The 27,631-nt window shown below is 38.9% G+C and overlaps 1 protein-coding gene across 4 annotated transcripts; it reads left to right on the top strand.

Moving 5' to 3' along the window:
- Positions 1 to 390: 390 nt before the first annotated feature.
- On the top strand, positions 391 to 27,631 carry chd2 (chromodomain helicase DNA binding protein 2). Of its 4 annotated transcripts, XM_034878238.1 has the most exons (43): positions 393 to 683; positions 1,997 to 2,064; positions 2,187 to 2,254; positions 5,281 to 5,338; positions 6,851 to 8,746; positions 10,153 to 10,185; positions 11,973 to 12,207; positions 13,073 to 13,159; positions 13,360 to 13,421; positions 13,863 to 13,976; positions 14,783 to 14,962; positions 15,556 to 15,695; positions 15,801 to 16,026; positions 16,115 to 16,215; positions 16,308 to 16,349; positions 16,511 to 16,689; positions 16,772 to 16,896; positions 17,006 to 17,222; positions 17,320 to 17,409; positions 17,521 to 17,711; positions 17,808 to 17,996; positions 18,099 to 18,261; positions 18,425 to 18,577; positions 19,153 to 19,224; positions 20,579 to 20,728; positions 20,828 to 20,976; positions 21,062 to 21,158; positions 21,257 to 21,349; positions 21,466 to 21,639; positions 21,783 to 21,952; positions 22,060 to 22,101; positions 22,198 to 22,337; positions 22,432 to 22,570; positions 22,685 to 22,835; positions 23,085 to 23,207; positions 23,314 to 23,433; positions 23,887 to 24,027; positions 24,263 to 24,379; positions 24,487 to 24,665; positions 24,756 to 24,855; positions 24,962 to 25,151; positions 25,423 to 25,684; positions 25,790 to 27,631. In XM_034878238.1, exons 8-43 carry the CDS (start codon positions 13,073 to 13,075, stop codon positions 26,073 to 26,075), a joined length of 5,154 nt encoding a protein of 1,717 aa, XP_034734129.1. In that variant the 5' UTR covers positions 393 to 683; positions 1,997 to 2,064; positions 2,187 to 2,254; positions 5,281 to 5,338; positions 6,851 to 8,746; positions 10,153 to 10,185; positions 11,973 to 12,207; the 3' UTR covers positions 26,076 to 27,631. The 4 variants fall into 4 exon arrangements, with proteins under 4 accessions (XP_034734126.1, XP_034734128.1, XP_034734129.1 ...); XM_034878235.1 differs by lacking the exon at positions 10,153 to 10,185 and having other exon boundaries at positions 391 to 683; XM_034878236.1 differs by lacking the exon at positions 10,153 to 10,185 and having other exon boundaries at positions 394 to 683; positions 25,444 to 25,684; positions 25,790 to 26,075.

Here is a 27,631-nt window from a genome sequence, read left to right as displayed (position 1 = left end):
ACATCAAATATATCTGTGTTTTGAGGTAAGTGTTCCTACATTGCGGATGGGAAGAAAGTCTGAAAACAGGCACACTGGACCAGTGCAAAGAGAAAATGTGTTTTTCTACCCCTAAACAAACATGTTTCCGTATTTTTATATTCACAGTAGGCTACCATCATTTAGCTTAACTGTTAAAAAAATGATATATGTTTTTCTATTATCGTAACAGTAGGTCACACAAAATAGTTGTTTACAATAAATGTTGACGTAAATTAACGTCCAATTTAGCATTAATTGATTGTTTTGCTGCGTACAAAGTGTAGCCATTTTTTCATGACTAAAAATCACGTTAAAATAGTTTTGTTCCGCCACCTTTGGTGTTAAAGAAAACGTTTCAAATGTATTGCTACAGGTTTGAGCTAAGGCAGGACGAGTTTCGGCGGGTTAGAGCTAGCTAGATGGGGCTGGAGAGGAAGTGGAGTTTGGCTTACGTTGAGAGGAAAGTGGGCAGAGCCGCTGAAGGATATCAGCTCAGGCAGAAGCAGAGAGAACACACACAACAGAGAAGCAAGGCGTCGACAACGGAGAAGAGGAAGGGCGGAACGATGCGGCCGAAAGACCCACCAAAACGACGAAAATCGCCCAAAAATGCGACACAGACAGGGGTAGATGACGGCGGATAGACACAGGCTTGCAAATGGGTAAGAACCTACGAGTATTCTTACATTTGTAGCTGAAAAATACGACTCGGGTGTATGGCAATATGGTGGATACAACGACAGTAAGACGCAGTGTTGTAAAAATGGCCATGATGTGTTGTCAGCGAAGAATACTGAAAACGAGGTAGTAAGTTTAAAATGCCTTTTAGTTGTGTTTTAGTTCATGAAATTTGCATGTTTGGTAGCTTTTCTTTGTGTTACCTAAGTTAATATTTAGACAAGTACATTTGTCCTCACTTGTTTGGAGTTATTTTATCCTACGCATTTAAAATTTGCTTTGTCCTTGAAGGGGCAAATGACCTTGTATGAATTTACTCGACAAAAATATTAAGTATAAGCAGATGTTTCGTCTTTTAAATGTTGTATTGAGAATGATTGGCATCAACACAACAATCTAGAGCATTTTGTTTCTTATCAGTATAGTAGTTTTTTTTTTAGGTTTTCATCAAATTGTAAATAAAAAGATTATTTAAAAATCGATAATTTTTCATATTGTCTGTACACATAGTGTACAGATTTAGTTACTAACAATATTTAAGCAAGTGTTAGACGCCTACTTACTTACTTAATAATTAAAAATAGTTTAAATAAATCGTAACAATTGTATAAATGCTCAAAATATGAATATTGCTTGCAATTCTTCCATTGTAGACACTATACTTAAACTATACTTTATTTGTTTGCCAAAAAATAGGTAATAAAAGCTTAGACTTCGAAATACAAAATAGGGTGTTGGCTTTTAACCCTTTCAGGCACTGAATAGAGGAGTAACTTAAATATGTACATTCATTTTGTTTTCCAATTACATTACACCTGTACGTTACACATGTGTAGAAATATTTTTGTTAGAAAGCCTCACTATTAGTAATTGTATTTGAGAAAACACTAAATACTGTAATAAAATAAATAAATAAATACATACATTTATCTTAATATCACACTATATGGACAATGTTGTGGATGTTTCCACACATGAAGGCAAGTACTACACATAATAAAACAGATTATAATATTTTATAATAGTTAGTTATATATTAAGCTACATTGTTACATCCAAGGGATTAGTATGTTGAGCCACTAAGACAAAAAGATGCAACATTTTCCCTACTAAATGTGCTACCACTTATTGACAATTTTCTTAATCTGTTAATGAGCTGTGAAACATTCTCAAATAATCTTTAAAAAATCTTAAAACAAATAGCCTATTCATTTCCAGTTTGTATTCCAACATAACTGGCAGTTTTAGTCATGTTTTAACTTAAAAAATAATCATCATCTTCTTTTGTATTTTGCAGGAATTCCCTTGGTCTTTTTTACGAATTGTGTCAAAGAAGAAACAAGAGCATCTGACCCGAGCTAAATGGTATGTTTCCTTTAACCCTTCAAGACTTTTAGCTTCGTTGTCTTTACTGCTGCATACATGTTGCCAGTAGGGTGTGCTGTTGTCGCGTTTTCTTTCTGAACCTTTCTTTTTCTACATTAAAGGGTTGACATGTAGCCACCATGGAGTCTCAAAGTGAAGGTTTCAGGAGATTGCACCGCAACAGAGATTTGTAAGTATCATTTTTTTAAACGTAGATTAAGTGTGCAGAAAATTCCTTGCATAGTACTTTTGCATTGAACTCTTCCTATTTGTCAAATACTGAATTGACAGTTTTTTCTTACTGACCAAATAAACTGCAGAGTGAACAGTATATACTTTAACTTCTGTGTGTATGTCATTATTAGGAAATACCACTTTAAGTGATATCTAATGTAGTTTCTATGAATTATAGCGGTTAATTTTGACTAAAGGTGGCCTAATGACAGTTGTTTTGAAGTAGGACAGTTCTGCCCCCTAGTGTATAATGTGGCAAGGATGTACATATCAACAAAAAAATGCATATGTGATCAAACACCTGACTCGAGGAGAGAGATTTTCATGTTTTCTTTAAATAGGTCTGTAAATTAAGCTTATACATTGTAGAGCACTTTAACGTTAAATGGTTTTGATCTATTAAAATAGTTTGACAGTTAAGCATACTACTGAAACGTAATTAAAATCATAGGATGCGCCCAGAAGTTGTCTTCGATGTTGGCCTCTTTCGCAAGCTTTTTGGAATATTGAAAGCCTTGAAATTGTTTTTAGAGTTAACAAGTAAACATCAACAATAGAGAACGTTTTGTACTTAAAAAAAATAATGTTTCCAACACCCTTTCAGTAGTTCATCAACTTGTAACAGGGTCAACGGCACTTCTGCATTCACTTTGCGGCTTGCTACTGGCTATGACCGCACCATGCAAGTTTGCCAGATCAGGTAGCGGATCTGTAGTTCCAGTGAGACATAATGGGACAATTCTACTTCCAACCTGTAGGGGCTCCGAAGCGGGACAAGTTACATAGTGTCGCTTTAAAGACTGATTCCTTTATGTATCGGATTTTAATAAACATTTAGTTATTTAAAAGTTTTATTTATATATTTAAAAAATACCATTCAGGTAAGTAATATGTTCTTGACGGTCTTCCAGCTACCTCACTAAAGCATTTTAAGTTGTTATTCTTTTGTCTAAACATGTCCCACGTAATAAAAAAACAGCTTACACTCATCACAATGCGCTAGGTCATATCATATTTAAAACAAACTCTTTAAAACACTAACTGTGCCTCCTAGTAGGGTTGCACAATGAACAGAATATTAATCCTCATTAATCAACATTACTTAATGAACAGAATTGACTTTGATATTGACGTTGAAAATGTGTGCTTTGCTTGTAGAAAAGGCTGCTAAATATAAAATCAAAGTACTTCCTAAACTACCAAGCAGCCACCAGGGGGCCATAAAGATGTTCTGGCATCACTTTTGGTGAGCTGTCTTGCCGCTGTGCACACACCCTGTAGTGGCTGCCTGTGAACATTTTTCTTGAATGATTACAAAATACTACAAACTGCAGTACGATAAATGTGTAAAGGCCTTGATAATGTTGCCTCACTGAATCCCGATCCTTGTCCAACATCAACTCAGACCTCAATAACAGCAACGCTGTGCAGTGGCCATCATATCCATCCTGCTCCACACGACACTGAAATAACAAATGCATTTGCATTCAATTTGGTCAAAGATATGGGTCCTTAAAGTTAATTAAGTGTAAAAAAATAAAAGTGATCTCAATATTAATCAAAATGATCGTGATAAATATTTTGGCTATTATCATGCAGTCCTGGCTCCAAGGCAGCAAGTGAGTTTGGTCGATTTGTGATCCCAAAAGATATGTTTACGCTTCAATTTCCTCAGTGCGAAGATACATGCCATGCAGACTCCTAGTACGAATCAGCTTGGGAGAATAATGCTAACATCGTTCATACTGCCATATCTGTCAGTAGTTTGACAACCTGTACAATATCCCAAATTTAATTACATTACAGTTTTGATAACATGTAAGTTGCCAAACTGGCATTTTGCAAGGGTAATTGGAAAAGAACCATTAGCTAATTTGGGTATAGTTACAAGTACAGTTTCACTCTAGTAATGCAATTTAATTATGACCTGTTATAATTTCATTAATATTTATTTGCTCAACATAAGTTTATTAGGTGCATTTGATCTGCGTTGCTTATCATTTCCTCATGTCAGTACTTTTAGTTTGTGACACCAACATTTCAGCCTAATGCTGCCATTATTAGCCGCTGCGATGATTTTCTAAATGTTTTTCTCTCCAAAGAATGGCATTGCAGAAACGATTGTATCTGTGTATTAGGAAAAGGCACATTTTAAAACAGAAAGAAAAGTCTTGACTTAAACAACAACTTATTGTGAGAAGGGATGCATGGATAAGGCATCTCTGAAACAATAATCTTAATTTGTTAAATATTTTCCATGGACGTTGCTTAACTAAATAATAATGATAGCAAGCCGCTCTGAGCCTAGAAAATCAAAAACAAAATTTCACACTTTTTTTTCTTCTCTTTTTCCAAAGTGTAACAAATAGCTGTATAAACGGTCAGGAGTCCTTATGACAAAAAGCCTAAAGCTAGAAAACCTCACCCTAAAGAACACCAAATTCAAACCATACAGTTATCAACATCAATTGCTTAATGTGAGACTATGAATTTAGTAGATTTTTAAAACAAATAATAAGAAAAATGTTGCAGTCAATTGACAACTCTGAGATACACAAGTTTTCCATGAGCACATAAATGCACCACACAGGACAAGAATTGTCAACAGACTCAGTGACTGCTTTGGTTCAAGTTTGAACATGCCTTAGTTGACAATGGAGATTGCTTTACTGACTCTGGATTACAGGCATTGCTTCTTCTGTTATAAAAAGCCAGAGACCGTAAGCTTTCCTGGAAATTAAATTCAATCACAAACATTTTTTGTATAGAAATTAACTATTAATTGTTATTACAGTTAAGGATGGATAGACTTGTGTATTTTCTTCAAAGTCAAATGATTGACATCTTTAGTCAGTTGCAGTTAATGTTTAAAATCTGAAGATTCAAATGCCTGGTCCACTTATTTACTATTTGTGTGAATGTAATGCAGATATAGGTATACAAATATCATGTATCATTCATTGTCTTTCATTTTTTCCACAGCGGAGGAATGAGGCCGATGTGAAGATTTTCGAATTTTGAAGAAAAAGAAGACAGCTCTGTAAGTTTTCCATGTTTGGCATGAGTATTTATTCACATGCTTACTGAGTTTTTAATATAATGGATAGAAATTTTGACTTTCTATGGATTGTGTTACCTATATCATAATAAAATAGGTTGAGGATAACACACAACATTAAAGCATACTATATTAATCTAGAACGTATTGCTGCCATTCATTTTTAGTTCTAGTTCAAAAGGCTAGCGAATGACCGAGGTGTTAGCAGGTAGAGTGCATAAACAAGGGTTGCATTTGTATATGTAACTTTATTGTAATACATGTGTAACAATTTTATTAGGTGGCTACTCTTATATTGATTTAAAATTATAAGCAAGTTTTACTGTGGCTTTATGTGGACATTGGCTTTGATGCTAACCCATTTCTCAAAGGATTTATATATTCTCAGTTTTAGCTTAAATCTGTATTGGCTTATCGCCTAATATTGAAAACTTGATGAAACATGGCTGATACAGTGTCACAACTTTTTTTTACTGCCATATTTTAACACTTCTGACTCAGTTACTAGGGACATTTTTTCGTAGTAGTAGTAGTAGTAGCAGCAGTAGCAGCAGCAACGGTAGTAGAAGATATTTGAAAATGCAATTGTTTAGAGTTGGTTTAATAGTTATTGGATGCTCATGTTCTTTATCTGTTGGTTGATCATATATTGGCTTTGATGACTTGGGTAAACATTTTGTCAATTTAGGCAATGGATCTTAATTTGCAAACCGCATTGTTCGCTCACGTACCAGTGTTTTGTTGATCGAAAAACATGTTGTGAAACAGGCTAACTCTAGAATCGTCACACCCTGGTGGTCAGTTGATATATTTATTTGCAAATTATTGTAACATTTACTCAACTCAGACTTCATTATGCCAATAACTTCAAATTTACCAACTATATATCAATTTAGAGCCTAAGAACAATTTAATAGGTCTTACATTATCATCAGTATAGCTTTTTGCATTTCATACTGTCTTGGCCAGGACACGCTTGTAAAAGAGATTCTGAATCTCAATGGGATTATTCCTTTTAAAATGAAGGTTAATAAATGAAAATTAAAAAATACTGTATAACTTATTGCCAAGAATTGTTATGCGTGAGATTCTGCCGGAATCTTTTTATGTGATTTAAAAAAATGTTCGGTAGTATTTCAACAGCGTTGATCCTTTTAACAGTTATGTCGATGAATTACGAACATTACCCCCCCCCCCCCCCCCCATCTGTAGTTAGCATTCTTTTGATATGGCTTTTAATTACAATATTAGAATAGCAATTTTGTATACTTATAAAAGTAACAACTGTGTACTTGCGCAAACTCATATTTTAAAATACATGAACATGCACTTCTGCAATGCTAGCTAACACAACTGAAAGCTAGCCATCCATGTATGTTACTAAGCTATCTTACTTTTAGTCTCGTTTAGCATGCCTTCTTTAACTGCTGGACAGTGTATCATTTCAGTTGCACTATGGGCTTACAACTTTTCCTTCTTTTTTATCCTATCAAGACGGCATTCAACTGGATATTGCTGAAGTGGAGACAACGTTGTTTAACGTGAAGATGGCAAAGTGGTTTTGCACTAGCCACATTTTGTCAAGATGAAACCTTTTTTTCTGACTGGACTTTGACGATGGATTTTTGTTTTTTACGACAATGTGGACGCTGGAACACTGTTGCTGGCTGTACAGCGGACTTGAAAATTTTACTGTTTTTGGAAACAAATCAGCCTTGTACATTTGATATTCGAATGTTGTTTTTTAAATAAAGTGTATCTCGTATTTTTTCCTGGCTTTGTTTCTTTAGCTAATTACCAGAAAATTCCAGGAGGCTATTTGGCGTATTATTTGAAAATGTTCAAGTCCATTAGCTCGGCTGTTTTGTTTTAAACATTTTAGCTAATCCGTACAACAATTTAATTTGGTTAGCACTGACTTTGTGTCACTACACGTCAAGGTTAACCACATAATTTAAAAGCTAGCATAGTTTACGGTAAACTTCGTACTGGGTTGTTGAATCTCCTGATGTTTGCTCTCTTTTCCGGGTGTACTACAAATAATATCATCACTGGATTAGTGAGATAAAGGAAAAGGGGTAATAAACTAATACATTCAAACAGTTGAATTCACCAATTTTTGTAGGGTACATTGTAAGTAGTAAAGATTTTGGTCTTAACAAAAATGGTTTCCAAGGGCTTTCTAAAATGGCCCCTGGTGGTTCTTCTTCCTGTCTGAGCAGGATGTGATGCAATTGGTGCAACAGAACAAATATACTTTTATAAAGACCCTGGGTATTCATACCTCTTTTTGAAGTGGGAGTAAAGGTCTCAACTTCAAGTCTGGGGCTGAAAATAAATGTAAGTTTATATAAAAGCAAATTTTAAACATAATAAAAGGGGTGGGACTTAAACATCACCTGAGTGTGGGGTAAATGGAAATAACGTCAATCAAAGGCAAAGCTTTCAGAGCTAGGAAGGAGCTCTAGATGGCGGCTGAGCCTTGGGAAGGGTGCCATGGGCTTTCGTCAGACAGTTTCTCTTGCCCATTTTTCGATCGAGACCGCTTGCTTTTGATTTAAATATGAGTTCTGTTATCGTACGATAGGCTTTTTAATAAGAATTTTGGCGTTTAGTGAGGTTTTTGGGCTGATTTTTCGAGTTGTACGAGCCGTCTGTGCTGAGGGAGTGCTTGTCGTTGTTTTCCATACTGGTCTCTGGCAGCCATGGCGCGCCTCCATTTTTAGTGTGCTGCTCGCCTCTGTCGCTCAGAGTCTGACAGCAGATGAAGACTTTTAAGGCCTAAAATGTTTTCGAAACCAGGCTTTTTTTGTAATTTACTGTAACGTTATTATTTTTACAGTTTTTTTTATTCGGGTCGGATATACGCCTGTGATAGATCGAACGTGAATCTAATAGTTCTTTTATAGGTTACCACTTTTCTTCACATTGAATTGGTCTGTTTACATTGTGTATTGCATCATTTACTCATTTTCTCAGGCTTAAATCTTATTTTTCTTACCCCTCATGCGATGACGCAGTTGGAATTAATTGCATGCGGCTTGATGCGAGGACTATATTAAACTACATACATTGGATATTTTACTTATTGTAACCGCACCTGCCATTTTTCTTTAGTTGTATTTCAAATCAGCGATGTAAATAATGATACTAAAATCCTTCGATTTAATGCCTCTTTTCTTAACTCGTGTCGCACCTCCTGGATTTTAACTGCCACCTGAGCAAAGGCAATCGTGTTGGACTTGTGATAGTTCATGCTTCCTCTAACTTTTTGACAGTAAATACCAGGACAAAAGAGCATCCTATTACAGATTTTCAGGATACTATCATGATGAAGAATAAAACTAAGAAACAAGAGGATGAAGGGTCGACTCAAAGCAACGCATCAAGGTATGATCCTTAAACTTTTTTAAAACCTTTTTCATATCTGGTGTGATTGTTTACCTTGTCAAGCATGGTTGATCACCTGTGTATACACTTTCGACGTTGTTTTGACGAAGTGCACCACTGTCATGAGTGACCTTGCTATTGTTTAATAGCCACACCCTGATTTTCTTACCATTTCTTTCACTCAAAACTGAGGTTTCAGGCCTGTGTTCAGACGACACTGCCCTCAAGATGTATGTGTTAAGACCACAACAAAACTAATTTGTCCTGTATTATGCTGCTAATTTGTCACACATGTTTCATGTTCTATCGCTATAATGTAATGACCTTGTCTAACTAACGTTAGTTGGTACTGCATTGCACCATTTTATCAACGTTGTTGCTTGGTTTTTATTTATTTCAGAAACATTGTATTGCTTTGGTGTTGACTTTGGTCATTATTATATCCAGGCGTCTAGATTTCTTATAACATACTATGTCATTAGTTCTTTGACCTTAAATCAGGTTGCATGTGGCTTCAATATAAATGTTTATATCAACCTGTAAGCTTTCATCTGGACCTGTATTTAAAGTTTTGACCAAGTTATTAAGTTTTAAAATTAAAAAGAAATCCAAGTTTGCTTATTCAAGTCCATCATCCCAGATATTTTAATGCCTTGTAAATCATTTTGTTTGCTTTTAGATGAATAGCTAAACTCAAAAACTAATACTACTTAGTGTTTTTATGACGCTTTGTCAGTGTTCACATGCTTACGTAACATACCCTTTTAACCTCCAACTCTTTAATCTCAGGTGAATGTCGTTTTTATTTTAGTTTTGTGGTCTTTTTGCAATGGGACAGTTTCAATTTAGCATGTTTTTCTTTATACACACTGATTATTAATAGAATTAATGAATGATTGCTTTCACTTTCAGGCACTTTTTGTATTATTAACCCAATGGATATTGATGGTTAGTTGCAGCATATGTTTTGAAGACGTTTGATGCTTGTAAAAAAATTTTTTTCTGTATTACTTCATGTAGATTATATTGAAAGGCATACAGCCAGAAGGGTTGACACTTCAACATTATATTTCTTTTACAATATTGTCTGCCTTTTTTTTTTTTTTTAGAAACATGGTAAATATTTGCAAGTGTGTATCCTCAGGTATCTGGATCTTCAAATATAAAAATAAGTGGTAATACTACTTTTTATTTTCATCAATAAAGATGGTTTTTAAAACTAAAACCAGGTGCATTTGCATGGTGTCAGAACAATGCAGGAAACAGCATAAGCCATTTTGTTAAAAGATTTTTGTATTTAGTTCATAAATGCTATCGGCCAATGTACGTTTTTAGTGTTAGAATTGCTGCCATGTTTAACAAAAAAAATAATGCAGCCTGATCACAATAGACTGTTGTGTTTTTAGATAAAGACACAGACGTTTGGATACTAAATGCAGGTAATCACCCACACAGCCTTTTACTGACTGTACACTGCAGCAGTTTACATCACAATTGTAGTTTCTCTGTGTGATCTTGTGGCAGCCATTTTAGTATTTTCAGCTGTGTGTGAAAAATGTCTTCTGTTACTGATGACAGTCTAACTTTTTCATACTGATAGATGAGCATTGTGGGCATGCCCAGCAGTAGAAAGAGCAGCTGAAAATCTGGTGATTTAATGTAAAATTATATCTTACTGGAGTACTCTATAAATGCTTTCCTGAGTCACAAAATGGCCCTTGCATTGTGTGCCCAGCTTGCTCACTTATCTATTAAAACTGAGCTCAGAACTACATGGAGGAGGAACAGGAAGAGTTCATAAATTGGAAAGCCTGCACACTGCTGTTATAGGCTAGACCTCCACCTAGCAACACACCAGCCAATAATAATTCGAGATTATGTCCATGTCCCGCCCACTTTTGACCTTACTTAAAGCGGAAGGAGCCATGCACTTCCGAGTTCGTTCATCGCGGCCGCTCGACCTGCACATGTTGCTGGCTGTGTATTGTAATCATTTAGTTCAACAATTTACGTTGCTCTTCAGTATTATTACGATAGTCAATACAACTGTGGTCTTTCTTTATACAGTAAGACAAATATAAATCCTTTTGTTTTTTAAAAACACCCACTCGATACGTGAAATGACGATTTTAAACCTGTATACTAATTTTAAACTTTTTGGAGAGAAACTGTTCAAAGTGATGCATGTAGGGCAATGATTCCTACCGACTTATTCTCAGTGAGTGCAGCGCCCCCACGTGCCCAGACAAGGTACTTCAGGTGGGGAAACCCAGACAGGAGAGGTCACAATCATATTCATGTATTGTCCTCTCCAAAAATCCGCTATGGTCTGTTGAAATGCAACGAAATAAAAAAAAAACATGCTTCTGTATCAAAATGTAACTTCGTTGAATTAAGAGTTACCCCCTGTGACATGTAGCATACCCTCTTGTTTAAAGGCCCCAAAACCATTTAATGCTCCTTGTTTTCCGTTTTTTTTTCCTGATTAAATTACATGTGACAGTGGTTATCAACTAGAGGGTTTCAACCTCTAAAGGTGACATTTGGTCATTTGTTAAAGAAACTTATTTTACATGCAATTTCTGTCACTTTTTAATCTGTAAATTATTTCAAATGAAACTATCTGGGAAGAACAAAAATCACAATTCTGCTAAATTGCTCCCAACTCATTGCCAGCTAAAGCCATAACCTGTGATGTGAGGTCACAGGTAGACATCGCTTCAATTTAAGGAGTCAGACGCTAAAATTGATAAATCAAGATTGTTGAGAATAGGAATTGGGCTAGTTAGTGTTCATACTTTTTTATTTTCGCTTGATTATTTTAATGCTTTGTGTATATGTCACAAGTAAATGCAGGTTAGCAGAGATGAAAGATTATTAACAATTGTCTTAATGACTGAAATGATTTTTGTGCCTTAGAAGAGTGAGTGGAATGAGTTATGCGTTATTAAAGACTGACTTAGGAACATGCTGCATGATGTAATTAGGTTTCTGTTTCCTCTCAGCTGACAGTCACAACTTACTCATGCCATCAAGCTCTTGTAGTTTTTCCATGTCGTAGTGAGAGTGTGTGCACTTTGAGTTTGAATTTCAAGACATTTGTAAGTTTCCACAACTGTACTCACATTTTTTCATGTTGTGTTGTTGGTTGTACAGAATTATGTAAAACAGAGCTCAACATTTGCACTGCAGACTCGAAAGAATGAACGTGTTTTTGTTCCTGTAGCAATTCAGCCTCTGAGGAGTCCAACAGATCTGCGTCAGAGTCTGGGAGTCAGTCAGAGAGTGAGCATGGCAGTGAGCAGAGGAGATCCCACAATTCTGAGTCAAACAGCTCCTCAGAGTCAGAGAGTCACTCAGAGTCGGAGAGCGGCTCTGCAGGGTCCAAATCACAACAAACCACAGCCGAAGTGAAAGACAAACCAGTTAAAAAGAAGGAGCGTCTGGCTGATGTGAAGAAGGTAAACGTCACTGAACTCTAGAGAGATCCTAAGTCTTCTGTGGCAACTTAATGGTTTAAAAGCAGATTCCTCTCCTCTAATAGTGGAGACTAAGTTAACTTTGATGGTGTAATCAGACTCTTAATGGGATTTACAAAGGTTTGACATGCAGGACAGTAGTTGCAGGCTAAGTTTGACTTTAGCCACATTGTCTGTGTATCTAAGGTACACAGATAATTCTCTAATTTATCTAAGGTGTCCCAGTTCCATACTACACCCTAATCAGGTTTTGAGCATGTAGTGTTCACAATAAAAAGGTGACAAAAAGTATCCTCATCATAATAGTAAGAATGCATATAACATAAAATGCTTGACTTTTAAATGTCCTGTTGATGTACACTATTGATTCATAATAGAGTGCACAAAGGGAGATGAAATACTACTTAGCTATTGGGCAACAGGTGGTGGTAAAAGCTACAGAATTTCTTTTACAATTGTCTTAATGACATGATAAGAGGATTTGAGTGCCTTAGAGGGGAATGAGTTATGGGTTATTATAAGACGGACTTAGCTGCATGCGGATCATGCTGCATGATGTAATTAGATTTCTGTTTCTGTCCTCTTGGCTGAAAGTCACAATTTACTCATACCATCAAGATACAGAATTTATTTTACATTTGAATCTAAACGAGTGCAGTTTTGATCAACCTTCATCAGAACACATAATGCATATAATGCACAAGATCATGAAAACAATATCATCATATGCAGCCCGATAGCATATACTTACAAAGTAGAATGCAGAATGGAATTGGGACCTATTTATATTTGTATTGTGCTAGAGAAAGACAGCGGCTCTCTGAAAGCAGTCTACCTCTGTTTACAGATGTGGGACGAACATCCAGATGTGTATGGGGTCAGGAGGTCAAATCGCAGTAGACAGGAGCCGGCTCGTTTAAACATTGGAGCTGGGGTAAGCAGATGTGAACAAAAGCTTGAAGACACACAATGAAACCATAGAAGATCAATTACACTAATAAGCATCACGACCCTCCTCCGCACAAACATTCCTTTTGGCACCAACAAGTCATTTGTGCCACCTAGTGGAGGTTTTACGGAACTGCCGTTACTAAAGCTCTTAAAGAAATGCACATCTGCTGACTGTACTTACAGGGTAGCAGTGACTCTGAGAGTGAAAGTCCCAAAAGAAAAACATCCCGAGCTAAGAAGAAAGAGTAAGTGTGATCATTTTTGGGATTTCGTTTTAATATTATTTTATTATTTGATTTATTTGAATGTACAACACCATATTTTTTTTAATTCAGCCATGTTGAGACAGAAACTACCACAGAACTCTTGTTAGCAAGCTTTTACTTATTCAACACTCGATCCATTCAGTAGTTTTGCACAATCCATATCTGTTTTTGTTGTCCGTCTGTTTGTATTGTGATCCTAACCATATTAAGCTTGTTTGTAAATGGGTATCTGTTTGTTCCAAATGGGCTCATAGTTTCAGTCAGCAATTTACATCAAATTTGATTGGTCAAATCAGCAGCTAGTCCCTGATCAAATTGTGTTTTGGACAACACCCTGAGGCCAGTATTTAATGAAATTAAAATTTGGTAATAGCAGTGATAGGCCTTAAGGGTGAACTTGTGGCATTTCTTTGTTGTAAGAAATATCTGGAAAGATGATGACTCAAATGATGAAGAGGAGGAGGATGCTTCCAACAGTACAGACAGTGAGCAGGAAGAGAAAAAAGTTAGATCCAGAAGACTTCCTGCTAGAAGGTAAGAGTGTAGCAAAGCCTGGCCATCAGACAGCTACCCACCCGTCATCTCCAAATCATTACATATTGTGTGAGCACTCCCGCCCCCTCCCCTATATTTTGTGAAGTATACACCTGAATAACTCAGTTATATGTTCTAAAATACGTCTAAAATCTAAATCATAAAACATGAGACAAATTCTTTGTCCTTTTTATATGAGTTATAATGTTCAACATGTTTGTTTTGCACTGGATGACTTCAAATATATCTAGAACTCTTTTAGACCACACAAATGCTTGCGTGGCATCAATATATATCTGTGAGATTCATGTTCAGTTTTATTTATTTATTTGTCTTTATGGTCCTACGACCTTTTTAACATTCAAGTGACCTCAGTACAGCACAAATATTCTAATAGCCCAGTTGTTCCTGAAAATAATTGATGTTCATAGATTGACTATGGATAACAGGGCTGACGTTTTACTAGCTTTTATAGAAAATAAAACCATACGGACCAGAGGTTGTTGAAAATCCTTTAGGGCTCTGGGATATTTGCAACGGCACTGTACCGCCGACCTTGCAGCTCACACCTCTCAATATTTCCTGACGTTTGCCTCCCCACGTTACGCCACCGATTCGCCGATGTCGACCCAACGTAGGGGCGACTGGCGCAGTGAGGCTTGGACCTCGGTCATAACTGCTTGCAGTTCTAGTTTTCAAATTGTAAATAAATGTTGCTGCAGTTTGTCAGTTGGCCAAAAAATACCAAAGTCACTGACGATGATGCAGGATGTTGGTGCCTAATCGCTCTTAACTGTGTATTACAGACCTCAGACCAAATCATCAACAGCCAAAAAACAGCTGTCTCAAAAAGGCAGGAAGTCTAGGAATCAGGACTCATCTGCTGAAGAAGATGACGACGACGATGACGACGACGATGATGAGGATGACGACGAAGACACTCCAAAGAGACAGACTCGAAAAAGGGGTGCAACAAAAGTCAAAAGGTGCATTTCTGATTTGTTTTATATTCTCAGATTTTTTAAGATATTGTTGGTGCTAGTGTTCGGATGCATTGAGCTATTAGACAGGGGTATTTAGTTTAGTTTTCTACATCCACAACATTCCACTTCCGGGATTGTTCGTTGCCGACGGAAAATCTGCCGGATGTCACTATTTTTAGCCGGATGTCCATTTCCTTCCGTTTTCTATGTGTTGGAATTTCAAACTCCGGTCGATTTATGAGGGCTATGGTTAACTGCTCCTCATATCTGCAGGGTAATTCCAGACGGCTAGCTAGACTATCTGTCCAATCTGAGATTTCTTTTGCACAACTAAAACAACTTTTGAACGTACACCAAAACAAGTTCCTTCCTGAGGCTTATTTGCAGGGTGGACGTGGCTCGCGCCGCCCATGAGGATTGTGATTGGTTTAAGAAAGTAATAATGCCAATAAGCGCACATTTTTCTTCCACCCCGGAATGCTTTGTGGACTAGCCATACTCTCTGCAGAGCTGTGTGGAAAGTCTGGCAAAGCGAGACTAGTTTTCAGGAAACCAGACTCAACTTCAGCCTTATCCCCTGTTCTGTTGTGTTACAGTTACAAAGAGGACCAACATGACTTTGAAACGGATTCTGATGACCTGATTGAAATGACAGGGGACGCATGCGAGGAGCAGCAGGATGACAACAGTGAGACAATTGAGAAGGTTATGGACACCAGGACAGGCAAAAAAGCAGGTGAAGCATTTTCACTTGTCTCTTACTATTTTTAAAACCACATTTCTCATTCAAATACATTTTGCAACATGTATACAGTAAGCGTATTTTTATTTGCTCTTCTAGCCACTGGGGCTTCCACCACTGTGTATGCTGTCCAGGAAAATGGGGACCCGAATGAAGGCTTTGACCCCGAGAAGGATGAAGGGGAGACTCAGTATCTGATAAAGTGGAAAGGCTGGTCCTACATCCACAACACATGGGAGAGCATGGACTCTCTGATCCAGCAAAAGGTCAAGGGACTAAAGAAACTTGACAACTACAAAAAGAAGCACGATGAGCTCAGTTCATGGTGAAAATCTTTGTCTTTACTTTGTCCTTGTCTTTTGTTTAGCTCAGCTTTCGAGAAGTTTCATAGTTTATCCTGTCCCTTTCCATAGGTTGAAGAGGGCATCACCTGAGGATGTAGAATTTCACAACTGCCAACAGGAGCTCATAGCCGACTTAAACAAGCAGTTTCAGATTATTGAGCGGATTATTGGTAAGAATTCATTATCAGATGTGTTTGCTTTTTTTCTGGTAGTGCTGCAGATTATCTCTTTTGTTGTACTAAAATAATTCTATCATTAACAGCAACAAAAACAGGAAAGACACCAGGAACAGCTGAATTCCCGTGTAAGTCCCTTTTCTAGTTTTTCTCTATCTCTGTTACATTCTGTGAGCTTCCTTTTTTTTAAAGATCTCCTGTGCTACATATTTCTGTCATGTATCAAGTGCTTTTACTTATTGACACAATTGTTAGTCTTTTTCTAATCATTTGACTGCTCTTATAACAGCTCATAGTCACAAGATGCCGTCCTCCAATGAGCCGGAGTATCTTTGCAAGTGGATGGGATTGCCCTATTCAGAGTGCAGCTGGGAAGATGGAGCTTTGATTGGAAAGAAGTTTCAGCACTGCATCGACAGCTTCATTAACCGAAACTCCAGTAAAACTGTCCCCTCTAAAGACTGCAAGGTAAGGTTTTCATGTTTTTTTTAATTGCTTACCTTTTGATAGTATTATATTTGTCTACCCTAATTAAAAACATTCGTCTCAGGTGTTAAAGCAAAGACCAAGATTTGCTCCTTTGAAGAAACAGCCGTCATATATTGGAAATGACGTTCTTCAGCTCAGAGATTATCAGTTGGATGGGTTGAACTGGTTGGCTCACTCCTGGTGCAGGTACTGTGTAAATAGATGTAATAATTTGTGTTTGTTTTGATTCCCTAATTTTAAAATTAGTGGACTTTTTTTATAAAAACCATGCCTTTTTCTTATTCTTCATGCTCAGGTGTAATAGTGTTATCCTGGCTGATGAGATGGGGCTTGGAAAGACCATCCAGACCATCTCCTTCTTGTCGTACATGTTTCACCAACATCAGCTGTACGGACCCTTTTTAGTGGTGGTGCCTCTGTCTACTCTCACCTCCTGGCAGAGGGAGTTTGAAACCTGGGCCCCGGACATGAACGTGGTGGTCTACCTCGGGGATGTCATGAGCAGGAAATCGGTACTTTGAATCCTTCAGGGGTTTTCTCATACTGTCTGCTGGTTTCTCCAGAGTTGGTTACATAAACTTACGTTGTTATTTCTGGTGTTTTATGTAGATCCGTGACTACGAGTGGGTGAACCATCAAACGAAAAGAATACGTTTCAATGCATTATTAACTACTTATGAAATTCTACTTAAAGACAAGGTATGTGCAGGGATTTCTTTAGGATTGTTTACATTTTATATTATGCATTATGTCTGTGCATAAAGAGAACCAGATCACTGTGGTTTGAAAAAACTTCAAATTTGTCTCCAGGGGGTGCTTGGGAACATCAACTGGGCATTTCTGGGTGTGGATGAAGCTCACAGGCTGAAGAATGACGACTCCCTGCTGTACAAAACATTAATGGAGTTCAGGTCCAACCACAGGCTCCTCATTACTGGCACTCCGCTGCAGAACTCTCTCAAAGAGCTCTGGTCCCTGTTGCACTTCCTTATGCCTGACAAGTACGTCCTGGTTTAGAAGTAAAGCAGGAAAAACGCCATCAGTTTGAGTTCCAGCCAGGGAAGGGTGACGTTTATTATCTCTGTCGTGCACAACAGGTTTGCTTCCTGGGAGGATTTTGAGGATGAACACGGGAAAGGAACGGATAACGGTTATCATAGTCTTCACAAAGTCCTCGAGCCCTTCCTTCTGCGACGTGTCAAGAAAGATGTGGAGAAATCTCTTCCTGCCAAGGTGGAACAGATTCTCCGTGTAGACATGACTGCACAGCAAAAACAATTCTACAAGTATGATGATTTTTCACAACCTCCGTCTTTGCAAACCTCTTGTGCAGTAAGTAGCTGCATTTCTCATCCCCATTAATTGAATTTGTTCCTCAATATTTCCAGGTGGATTTTAACGAGGAATTACAGAGCTCTTTTCAAAGGCACCCGAGGCAGCTCCTCTGGCTTCCTGAACATAGTTATGGAACTTAAAAAGTGCTGCAACCACAGTTTTCTCATTAAACAGCCCGAGGAACCAGAAACTGAAACACAACAGGAACACCTGCAGGTATGTCTCCTTAGGAGCCCCTTTTAGCTCCCACCAGCACCGTAGGATGTCTCTGCTCTGCAATGGAAATTAGTTGTGACATTGGAAAGTTGAAAACACGACCGACCAAAAAAAGGCTGTGCTACTTCATATTTCCTGACAGCCTTACTTTGAACCATTTCAGGGTCTAGTGAGGGGCAGCGGGAAGCTGGTGCTGCTGGACAAGCTGCTAACCAGACTCCGAGAAAGAGGCAACCGAGTCCTGATCTTCTCCCAGATGGTCAGGATGTTGGACATTCTGGCTGAATACCTCGCCAAGAAGCGCTACACATTCCAGGTAAGATTCACACTGGGCTACATTTCTATAATTCACATCTGCTTTGTTTTCTGCTAAAATAAAGTGTTTGTAACATAAAACTAGGCAATGTGCTTCGAGTACTTTTTTTATTATCATTATTAGCAGAAATATTAGCATAAAATCATGCATTTAGTGCTGTCATGCTGTCCATCGGGTTCCTCTAACATCTTGTAAAAAGTGTAACCTGCTGCACCACCAGTATCTCCAGAAACTGAGTCTACACTGACAGGCTTTTGGGGTGGTTGTGTTGGGTAGGTACGACTCGGATGAGGATCAGATGTCAGTGTTGTTGCGCAAATACTCCGCCAGGCTGAGAGATCATGCGGTTATTTATATCAAGTTATTTTCTGCCGAAGACCGCACACACTGCTGAAAGTCACTCGACTCAGGTTGTTTTTGCTGACTTGGTCTCGGGTGTAGACTGCTGTATCATTCTGAGCATATATACTGGGTACAATGGCATGTCAAGCAAAGTGATGCCAAGGTTATAGTAGAGAAATGCCCGGGAAATATTCAAAGGGTAATTTCTGTATGTTTGCCTCTTTCCTCTTCAGCGGCTGGACGGTTCCATAAAGGGAGAAATCCGAAAGCAAGCACTCGACCACTTTAATGCAGAAGGCTCAGAGGTATGTGTATTTACAATTTAATGTTGCTCACTGAGTTGTAATATTAACATATCACAAAAAGCAGTCTTATTTTATTGTCATCGTGACTAAGGCTTTCCCAGGATGGATTTTTTTGTACAACACACATTTGTGAAATCATCATGTGTTGCTGTTACCGCCATTCAAAAATAATTTTAATCTCAGCTGTTCCTAAATAAAATAGTTCATAAATTTACTTTTTGAATGCATTTATTCCTGTAGTAGTCTTTACTTTATATTGTATATAGACTACTGGTCAAAAGTGTGGGTCATTGAGAAATTTCCATTGCACTCCATTGTAGACTGAATACCTAGATCAGTTGCATAGTTTGTTAACCAGTGCAGCAGTTGTCCGATTACATTATGTGCTTACATAATTGCAACCGGGTTCTCCAATGCTTTTCTAGTTAGTTTTTTAAAATGATATCAGATTAGTAAACAGAATGTGCCTTTGGAACATTGGATGAATGTTTGCTGATAATGGGCAACGTAGATATCACATTAAAGATCAGCCACCCACTCAGATGAGCTGGTATTCTGTCTATAATAGAGTGGTATGGAAATTCGTAAGTGACCCCAAACATTTGACTGGTAGTGTACCCTAAATGTTTCTTTATTCCAGTGTTGTCATAAAGATGCAGCCTTTGCTGGAATATTAGTCCGCATAAGAGCATGTGAGCGGGGTGGAGCGAGCGGGAAAATATCGGATGTAGCACGGATCGAATGTTTTCAAAAGTTAAAGCGTTGCCTTATCTCCCACTCCAACCCTGTCCGGAATTGCTCACACTGAGTTCTAAGCATGGATGGCCCTGACTCACGTTGTACGCCAGTTCCCGGAGCACTGCCCGCATCCGGTTAAGTTTTGAATGAGGGGCTCCGGGCACTGGTGGCATTAAGTGAGGGAGGCTGCCCCCTTCATCTGATAAATACAACATATCAGGGGTAATGTAAAGCTCCTTGAAGAGTAATGGAAATTTGTGAACCTCCACCCCGCTCACATGCCTTCGTTTCGCATGTCATTGGATTCGGCAAGCACCCGTTTCTTATTAAAACACAGACAGGCAATTGAACCCTCTTTATTGACAATAACCCACTTGAGGGGAAAAGCTTGATTCTGCGGTGAGCCTGATGTTACTGAGTCACCACACTACTGTGGTAAACGCGACAGCCCTAATTATCTAATAGATGAACAACTTTGGGCTACTTTATTTGAGAGCAGTAGCCCAGTAAGGATACATTTGTAAAAAGAAACGAATATACATTAATACTTGAAATAAAGTCAGAGGTAGGATTACATTTGATTGTGAATGTTGAGGTGTGTTGATCTGTTTTCCAGGACTTTTGCTTCCTGTTGTCCACCAGAGCTGGAGGTTTAGGGATAAACCTGGCCTCAGCAGACACTGTAGTCATCTTTGACTCTGACTGGAACCCTCAAAATGACCTGCAAGCACAAGCCAGGGCTCACAGGATCGGCCAGAAGAAACAGGTAATCCATGGCTCAAATTGATGGCTTTCCGTCTACATATGCTCCAGAATTGAAAAGATTGTGTAGTAAGAAAATAACATCTATGCTTTCCTTTCATAGGTGAATATTTATCGACTTGTCACCAAAGGGACCGTGGAGGAGGACATTATTGAGAGAGCAAAGAAGAAAATGGTTTTGGACCATCTTGTCATTCAGAGAATGGACACCACTGGTCGAACTGTACTGGACAGCAACTCAGGAAACACAAAGTAAGATGTCAGAAATCATCTTGTTCAATTTTAAGATACTGAAGCTCTCTGTGTGTTTTTAACTTTGCTGCTTATTTTGCTACAGTTCAAACCCGTTCAATAAAGAAGAACTGACTGCTATCCTCAAGTTTGGTGCAGAGGAGCTTTTCAAAGAGGCAGAAGGAGAGGAGTCTGAACCACAGGTACTGTATTACGTATTACGACTATTTATCTTTTGTCCATTCAAAATACTAGTTTTTCATATTTGCAAAATTAAACCAGAATGTATTTCCACCTGTAGGAGATGGATATTGATGAGATCTTGAGGCTGGCTGAAACAAGAGAAAGTGACCAGGGCTCAAGTGCTACGGATGAACTTCTGTCTCAGTTCAAGGTACCGGTTACTATTGTAAAGTTTTTAAAGACCTTGATCTGAAATGATGTCAATGTCAAGCATCACCTTCTTTCAACGTCTTAATAGTTTCCTTCTTTCACCTCATGTTGTTGCAGGTGGCCAATTTCTCCAGCATGGAAGAGAGCACTCCAGAGTTTGCGGATAAATCCATACGGGAATGGGATGATATCATCCCTGAAGAGCAGCGACGCAAAATAGAAGAGGAGGAGAAGCAGCGGGAGATGGAAGACATCTTCATGCTGCCCAGAAGCAGGAGCTCTAACAAGAGGGTAAGAGGAGATTTTCTAACGGATTTATTTGAGAAAGACGTGTTGTTCACTTACAGTGAACTGTTTATTTTAAGATGCTAACCATCTTCCAGCTGCTTATTTGTATTGGGTTATCAGGTGTCCCTGTGGTTCCTCTCTTTCAGGCTCAAGCCAACGATAGTGACAGCGACGTGGGCGCCAAGCTGAAGCACCGCTCCTCAGGCTCTGAAAGCGAGACTGATGATAGCGATGATGAAAAGAGGCCGAAGAAGAGAGGCAGACCCAGAGCTCGCAAAAACAATGTGGAGGGTTTCACTGATGCGGAGATCCGCAGGTAAAATATTTATTGAGCTTTTTTTCTGTTTCTATTTCTTTTTGTATTATCGTCTTTTCTTTTCATGAACACAATTTAAAATGTATTAATGGTCATATCATTAACAGGTTCATTAAGGCATACAAGAAATTTGGATCTCCACTCGAAAGGTAAGCATTATACAATGATATTAATAATAAATGTATGCCTACAGAATTTGATTCAACGGTTTTTCAGACAACTGAATTTCTTATTTCTGTGTCCAGGTTGGAGGCCATCGCCCGAGATTCTGAGCTGGTTGACAAATCCATAGCAGACCTGAAGAGACTTGGTGAACTGATCCATACTAGTTGTGTGACTGCAGTGCAGGAGCACGAGGAACACCTTAAGGAGAACCCAGTTGAGGGTATGTTGGGTTTACTTGTTTAGAGTTATTGGAAATCATAGCATTTTTTCAGGCCTACAAATTATGCATGTTGTTGTTGTTGTTGTTATTCCAGCCAAAGGTCCTGGGAAACGCCGAGGAATTAACATCAAGATCTCAGGAGTGCAGGTCAACGCCAAGTCCATCATCCAGCACGAGGAAGAGTTTGAGCCCCTGCACAAAGTTGTGCCCTCCAATCCTGCTGAGAGAAATAAGTAAGATGCCACTGCAGTTAGAAGGAGGAGCATGGGCTTTTGTTCAAGACACAATGTTAAGAGTATCTGCATTTGTGTTGCAGATTAAATTTGACAAGTCTCTGTTTCCCATAGGTTCAATCTGACATGCAGGGTCAAGGTAGCCCACTTTGATGTAGACTGGGATCTGCAGGATGACATCCAGCTCTTGCTTGGTACCTATGAGCACGGCTTTGGCAACTGGGATCTGATCAAGACGGACCCTGACCTTAAACTCGCTGATAAGGCAAATGTCTAATTTCTACCTTTTATCACTAAGTTGGATGAATAGATATCTAAATATAAGAACACAAACCCACACTGCTTAAGTTAATACCTTTTAGTGTGTTTTTGGACAAAAACTGTCCCGTTTAGATATTGTAAAAGTCAAGACCTGGTCAAATAGCTGAGAATGCAGCTATATTTCTTCTGTTGCTCGTAATCAGCACCTTTTCGAAACATATGTCCGTCTAACATTTACTTTCCCTCTGTACAGATTCTCCCAGATGATCCAAGCAAGAAGCCCCAGGCCAAGCAGTTGCAGGCGAGAACAGAGTATCTTCTGAAGCTTCTGAAGAAAGAACAGGACAGTACAGACGTATCTAAAACAGGGGAGGAGGTATGCTTTTATTAATCCCTGAGTTTATCATCTATACTGTTTTCACCACATGAAGTTTGCCTCTGACCTACCTCCCACACAGCTCATCCAGTCTCTTCCTCCACAGGTCAAAGTGAGGAAGAGGAAGTCTCGGGTGAAAAAGGAGAAGATTCTCAAGGATGAGCAGGGCAATGACATCTCCTCCCCCCGCCTGTCCGACAACCCGTCAGAGGAGGGCGAGGTCAAGGTCCGTGTCATCTGCTAGTCTCTAGTGTTCAGGCTGAGTTACGCGTCTGTTTCAAGGTTTTCTGCTACCTACAGTACACGTGGAGTGTCTCATTGTAGCTGATGGGCTTCCCCTAAAATGTTTTTACTGCAATAAGTTGCTATGCGTTGTATTTTCTACTACCTTTTTCAAGTACAAGTAGTGTTTGACAGTAAAAGCAAAGATTTTCACTAAAGACATTGGATTTTGTGACCCAGAAAAGCCACTCTATCGTGTCTTTAATTGCAGTGATGCAAGTGGATAAACTGTAAATCAGGCCCTGCCAACGACAGAGTAACCACTGCAACACCTTCACAAAGAAATGTAATACAGATATTTATTTAGATAAGCAGAGCAATGGTAGACTTGATTCACTAAATCCTTGTTCTCTCATGTTGTATGACCCTATGGTTGTCTTGTATCTTATTTGAGCAGGATGATGGAACAGAGAAGTCACCCGCCAAGAAAAGACAAAAGAAAAAGGATAACAAAGAGAACAAAGAAAAACAGGGAACTCCTAAAAAGGAGAAGGACGGAGACAAAGAAAAAAAGGGCCCCAAGCCCAGAAAAGAAAAGGTATTTATGACCTTATCATATGTGCATTGTTCAATCTGTTTTAAATGTATATGGATGTAATGTTGATAGAAAACACAATGTCATTGTAACAACAAAATGCAACATGCAGCTGGAAGTCTTTAGCTAGAGGGTTGTGGTCTTTGGCCAATCTGTCCTCATCCTGTGAATAATTTATTCAAGATATGATTGGATGATGGAGGGTAATTGTCTTATGTCTCCTGTTTTTGTATTTCAGGCTAAAGGAGCCAAAGGGAAGAAGACTCAAGGTCCAGTTCACATTACGGCTGGGTCTGACCCCATTCCCATTCAAGGAAAGGAGGATGATGAACTCGACCAGGAGACTTTCAGTATTGTGAGTTTCTTCTTTAGCACCCATGCTCAAATTTAGCCAGTGGAGTTTGACAGGTAATTTGTGAACAGTGCACTACAATAATATCAGCACTTTGTACTTGTGTCCAGTGTAAAGAGCGCATGAGGCCGGTGAAAAAGGCCTTGAAGCAGCTGGATAAACCAGATGAGGGTCTGTCGGACCAGGAGCAGCTCCAACACACTCGCACATGCCTACTAAAGATTGGAGACCGGATCTCAGAGTGCCTTAAAGCCTACAGCGACCCTGAACATGTCAAAATATGGCGGAGGTAAGATGATTCGATATTACCTTTAGTGAAATGATTCCTGATGCTCAGCTGTTTAACTCTGTTAATGAGTATTTGTTCCTTTTTTGGCAGAAACCTCTGGATTTTTGTGTCCAAGTTTACAGAGTTTGGCGCAAGGAAGCTTCACAAGCTTTACAAAATGGCCCAGAAGAAGCGATCACACGAGGAAGAGGCAAGTGGTTTCTAGCTGTAGTTAACACTTCTTCATCAGGTGTTAGGAAGTGAACGTGATGTTTTGTGCATAATCCCGCACTGAAAATATCTTGGGACATTTACAGAAGGAACAAAAGAAGAAGGATGATTCTGGAGGGAGGGTGAAAAACTTCAGACCAGAGTCCGGCGGTTCCAGTCGAGACTCCATGGGAACGTCGTCCTCCAAACCCGGCTCTCACTCGATTCAGCCCGGCCCTCACGGACACCACAGAGAGTCGTACAACTCGACTAATAAGCGGCACTTTAGCAACGATGGTACGTGAGGATAGAATTATTTTAGTTTAAGGCGCAGAAAACTCTGAACAAAGTGAGCATTCATGAGCTTTAGAGGTGCTCGCAAGCAGATTCAGTTAACACTGGGCAATGCCAGGCTTCCCCAATTCCAGTCTTTGTGCTGAGATAAGCTAACCATTTCCTGGCTGTATCTTCACATCACCAAACAAATTTCCCAGCCGATGTCAAAACTATTTCTTTAAATTAATCTACTTATTAAATGATGCAAAAATGTATTTTGGTTAAATAGCAGATTGCACATGTTTCATTGCAGATAGAGGAGACTGGCAGAGGGACCGTAAATACAATTACCCAAGTAACAGCAACCAGTCATGGCAGGGAGACCGACATCACCAGTATGACCGCTATAAGGATCACTATGGTGATCGACGTCCACATGGAGACTCGTACCGCAGCTCAGGCAGTTACCGCAACAACAGCTCCCCTCGAAAAAGGCCATATGAGCAGTACAGCAACGACCGGGACCACAGGGGTCATAGACCATATTATGACAGGTGAGAGTTACTCTGATGACACGAGTTTTAGTTTTTTGATTATATATCACAGAACTGTGATGCCATACAACTGGTTTCATAGCAGTGCCATAAATGACATTTCAGGCATTCAGACCCCAAGAGAAGACGTCCGGATGAATTCCGTCCCAACTACCACCAGGGAAGAGAAGGCCCTCTTCAGGACTTCCGGAGGATGCCAGAGCACAGGCCGACCGGTCCAGCCGGGCAAGAGCACTACAACAGGCCCTTCCACCCTGACAAACCTCCTCCGCCACAAGACCCTCGCTCCCCACAGGCTCAGAAGTCTCCCCAGGACTCGCGCTCTCCGCCAGAGCGGCCTGCAGAGCCAAACACAGTGGCAGATCCTAACTGGAACAACAGGAAAACATAAAAGTATGACGGTGCTGGCTAAGAAAGTGATCCGGGTGTTTAGTCCAGGGTCAAAGCCACATACATGCTGCTGATAGACAAGTCTGGACTCGCCAATCATAAGCTCACAGTTGGAAAGGGAATCAACATGAACCCTCTGTACCAGCAAAACTATTGTGCTCTTTTCTCCCAGTGGCTGCGAATAATTTGTGACCTGAAGGAAGAAGTTTGTTTTCCTCTTGTCATCTTCAAGATGGAAAAAAACTAAAACAAGCATCTTTATTTAAATTAATTGACTCAAATCAGTTAACCATGATAAGACTGAATGGAGTGTTAATGGATGCTTAGTCCCATGGACTATTTTCTAAGGAGAATTTAGGATACATGAACCGATGACTGATCTTAATCCTAAAAGTGCCTGAAGGCTTTGGCCTTTCTGAATGGTAAATGTATGGGATTATTCCCAAAGGAAGCATGACATGGGAACTTTTTTTTTTTTTTTTTTTTTTTTTTTGCTTTAAGTCTTGCAAATGATGACAATTTCGATACAAAAGAATGTGTTCATCATCATCTGCACCTTCAAAATGTTTATCTTGAACATGTAGCTGAACTGAAGCACCATGTGGGTTAAAATGGTGTTGTATGTCTCCTCTAAACACTCTACAAAAAGGTTTTTAGCTAATTCAAATTGCTCATGTGTACAAATAATCATTGTTTCTGTAATTGTGTAGCTACATAAATCATTGCAATCGTCTTGCTTTGTTCACTCTAACCACTTTCCCTCTTAGTAGGCCCAATGAAGCTTTGTAAGCAGTATTTATTGCAAACATGTTTGCAAAGGCTCCTAACACTATGACTTAGAACAATCCTTTTAATTTTGCCTTTCAGTATTCTGATGGTTAAGAACAGTACTTCAGTGTAATTTCATTCATTCGTCTAGCCACATACAGTATGTAAGTACTCAATTATGTCTGAATATACTACGTGATAAAACATTTTCTTTCCTTATCTATTGTTGGGCAATGCTGTTGCTGGTAAGTTGCTGAAGGGATATCAGGAAGTTGCTGATTACATTTGGTTATGTTTATTACCTTTGGTCCCTCTTTTCCTGTGCCAAACCTGCTCTGGCCCTCAAATTTCATTTTTGTTATGCTTTTCCATTTGTGCCTTATTTATGTGAATATTATCATACTGTATATTGTTCATGGACAGTACTGGGGCCTAAAACAGGCAGGATGTAGTATTACTCATTTTTAGGAAATTGCTCTAAATGAAAATGTTAAGGGACTACGTATTCTGGTCATCATGTGGTTCAGTGGATTTTCAAAAGAGTTGATGATTTGAGGGGAAAACATAAATATAAAGAAATGATGTGTGGTGGTCCAGGGGATTTAGCCAACCTGTTACAGTGAACAGCCAGCGCACCTTTTCTTCCATGTTAAGCAAGCTATAGTTCCTGTATCATATGTTCTTCAAGAAAGTCAAAATAATTTATATTTGTGACAAAACCACTCTTCATGAGAATTGTGTTGTACATATGTTTGGACATATGTAATAAACTTTGTTACACAATGAAAA

Source organism: Etheostoma cragini, chromosome 8, assembly GCF_013103735.1.
Source record: "Etheostoma cragini isolate CJK2018 chromosome 8, CSU_Ecrag_1.0, whole genome shotgun sequence".
NCBI lineage: Eukaryota > Metazoa > Chordata > Actinopteri > Perciformes > Percidae > Etheostoma > Etheostoma cragini.
The sequence above is the reverse complement of the archived record's forward strand: the minus strand, read 5'-3'. Positions and strand labels throughout refer to the sequence as shown.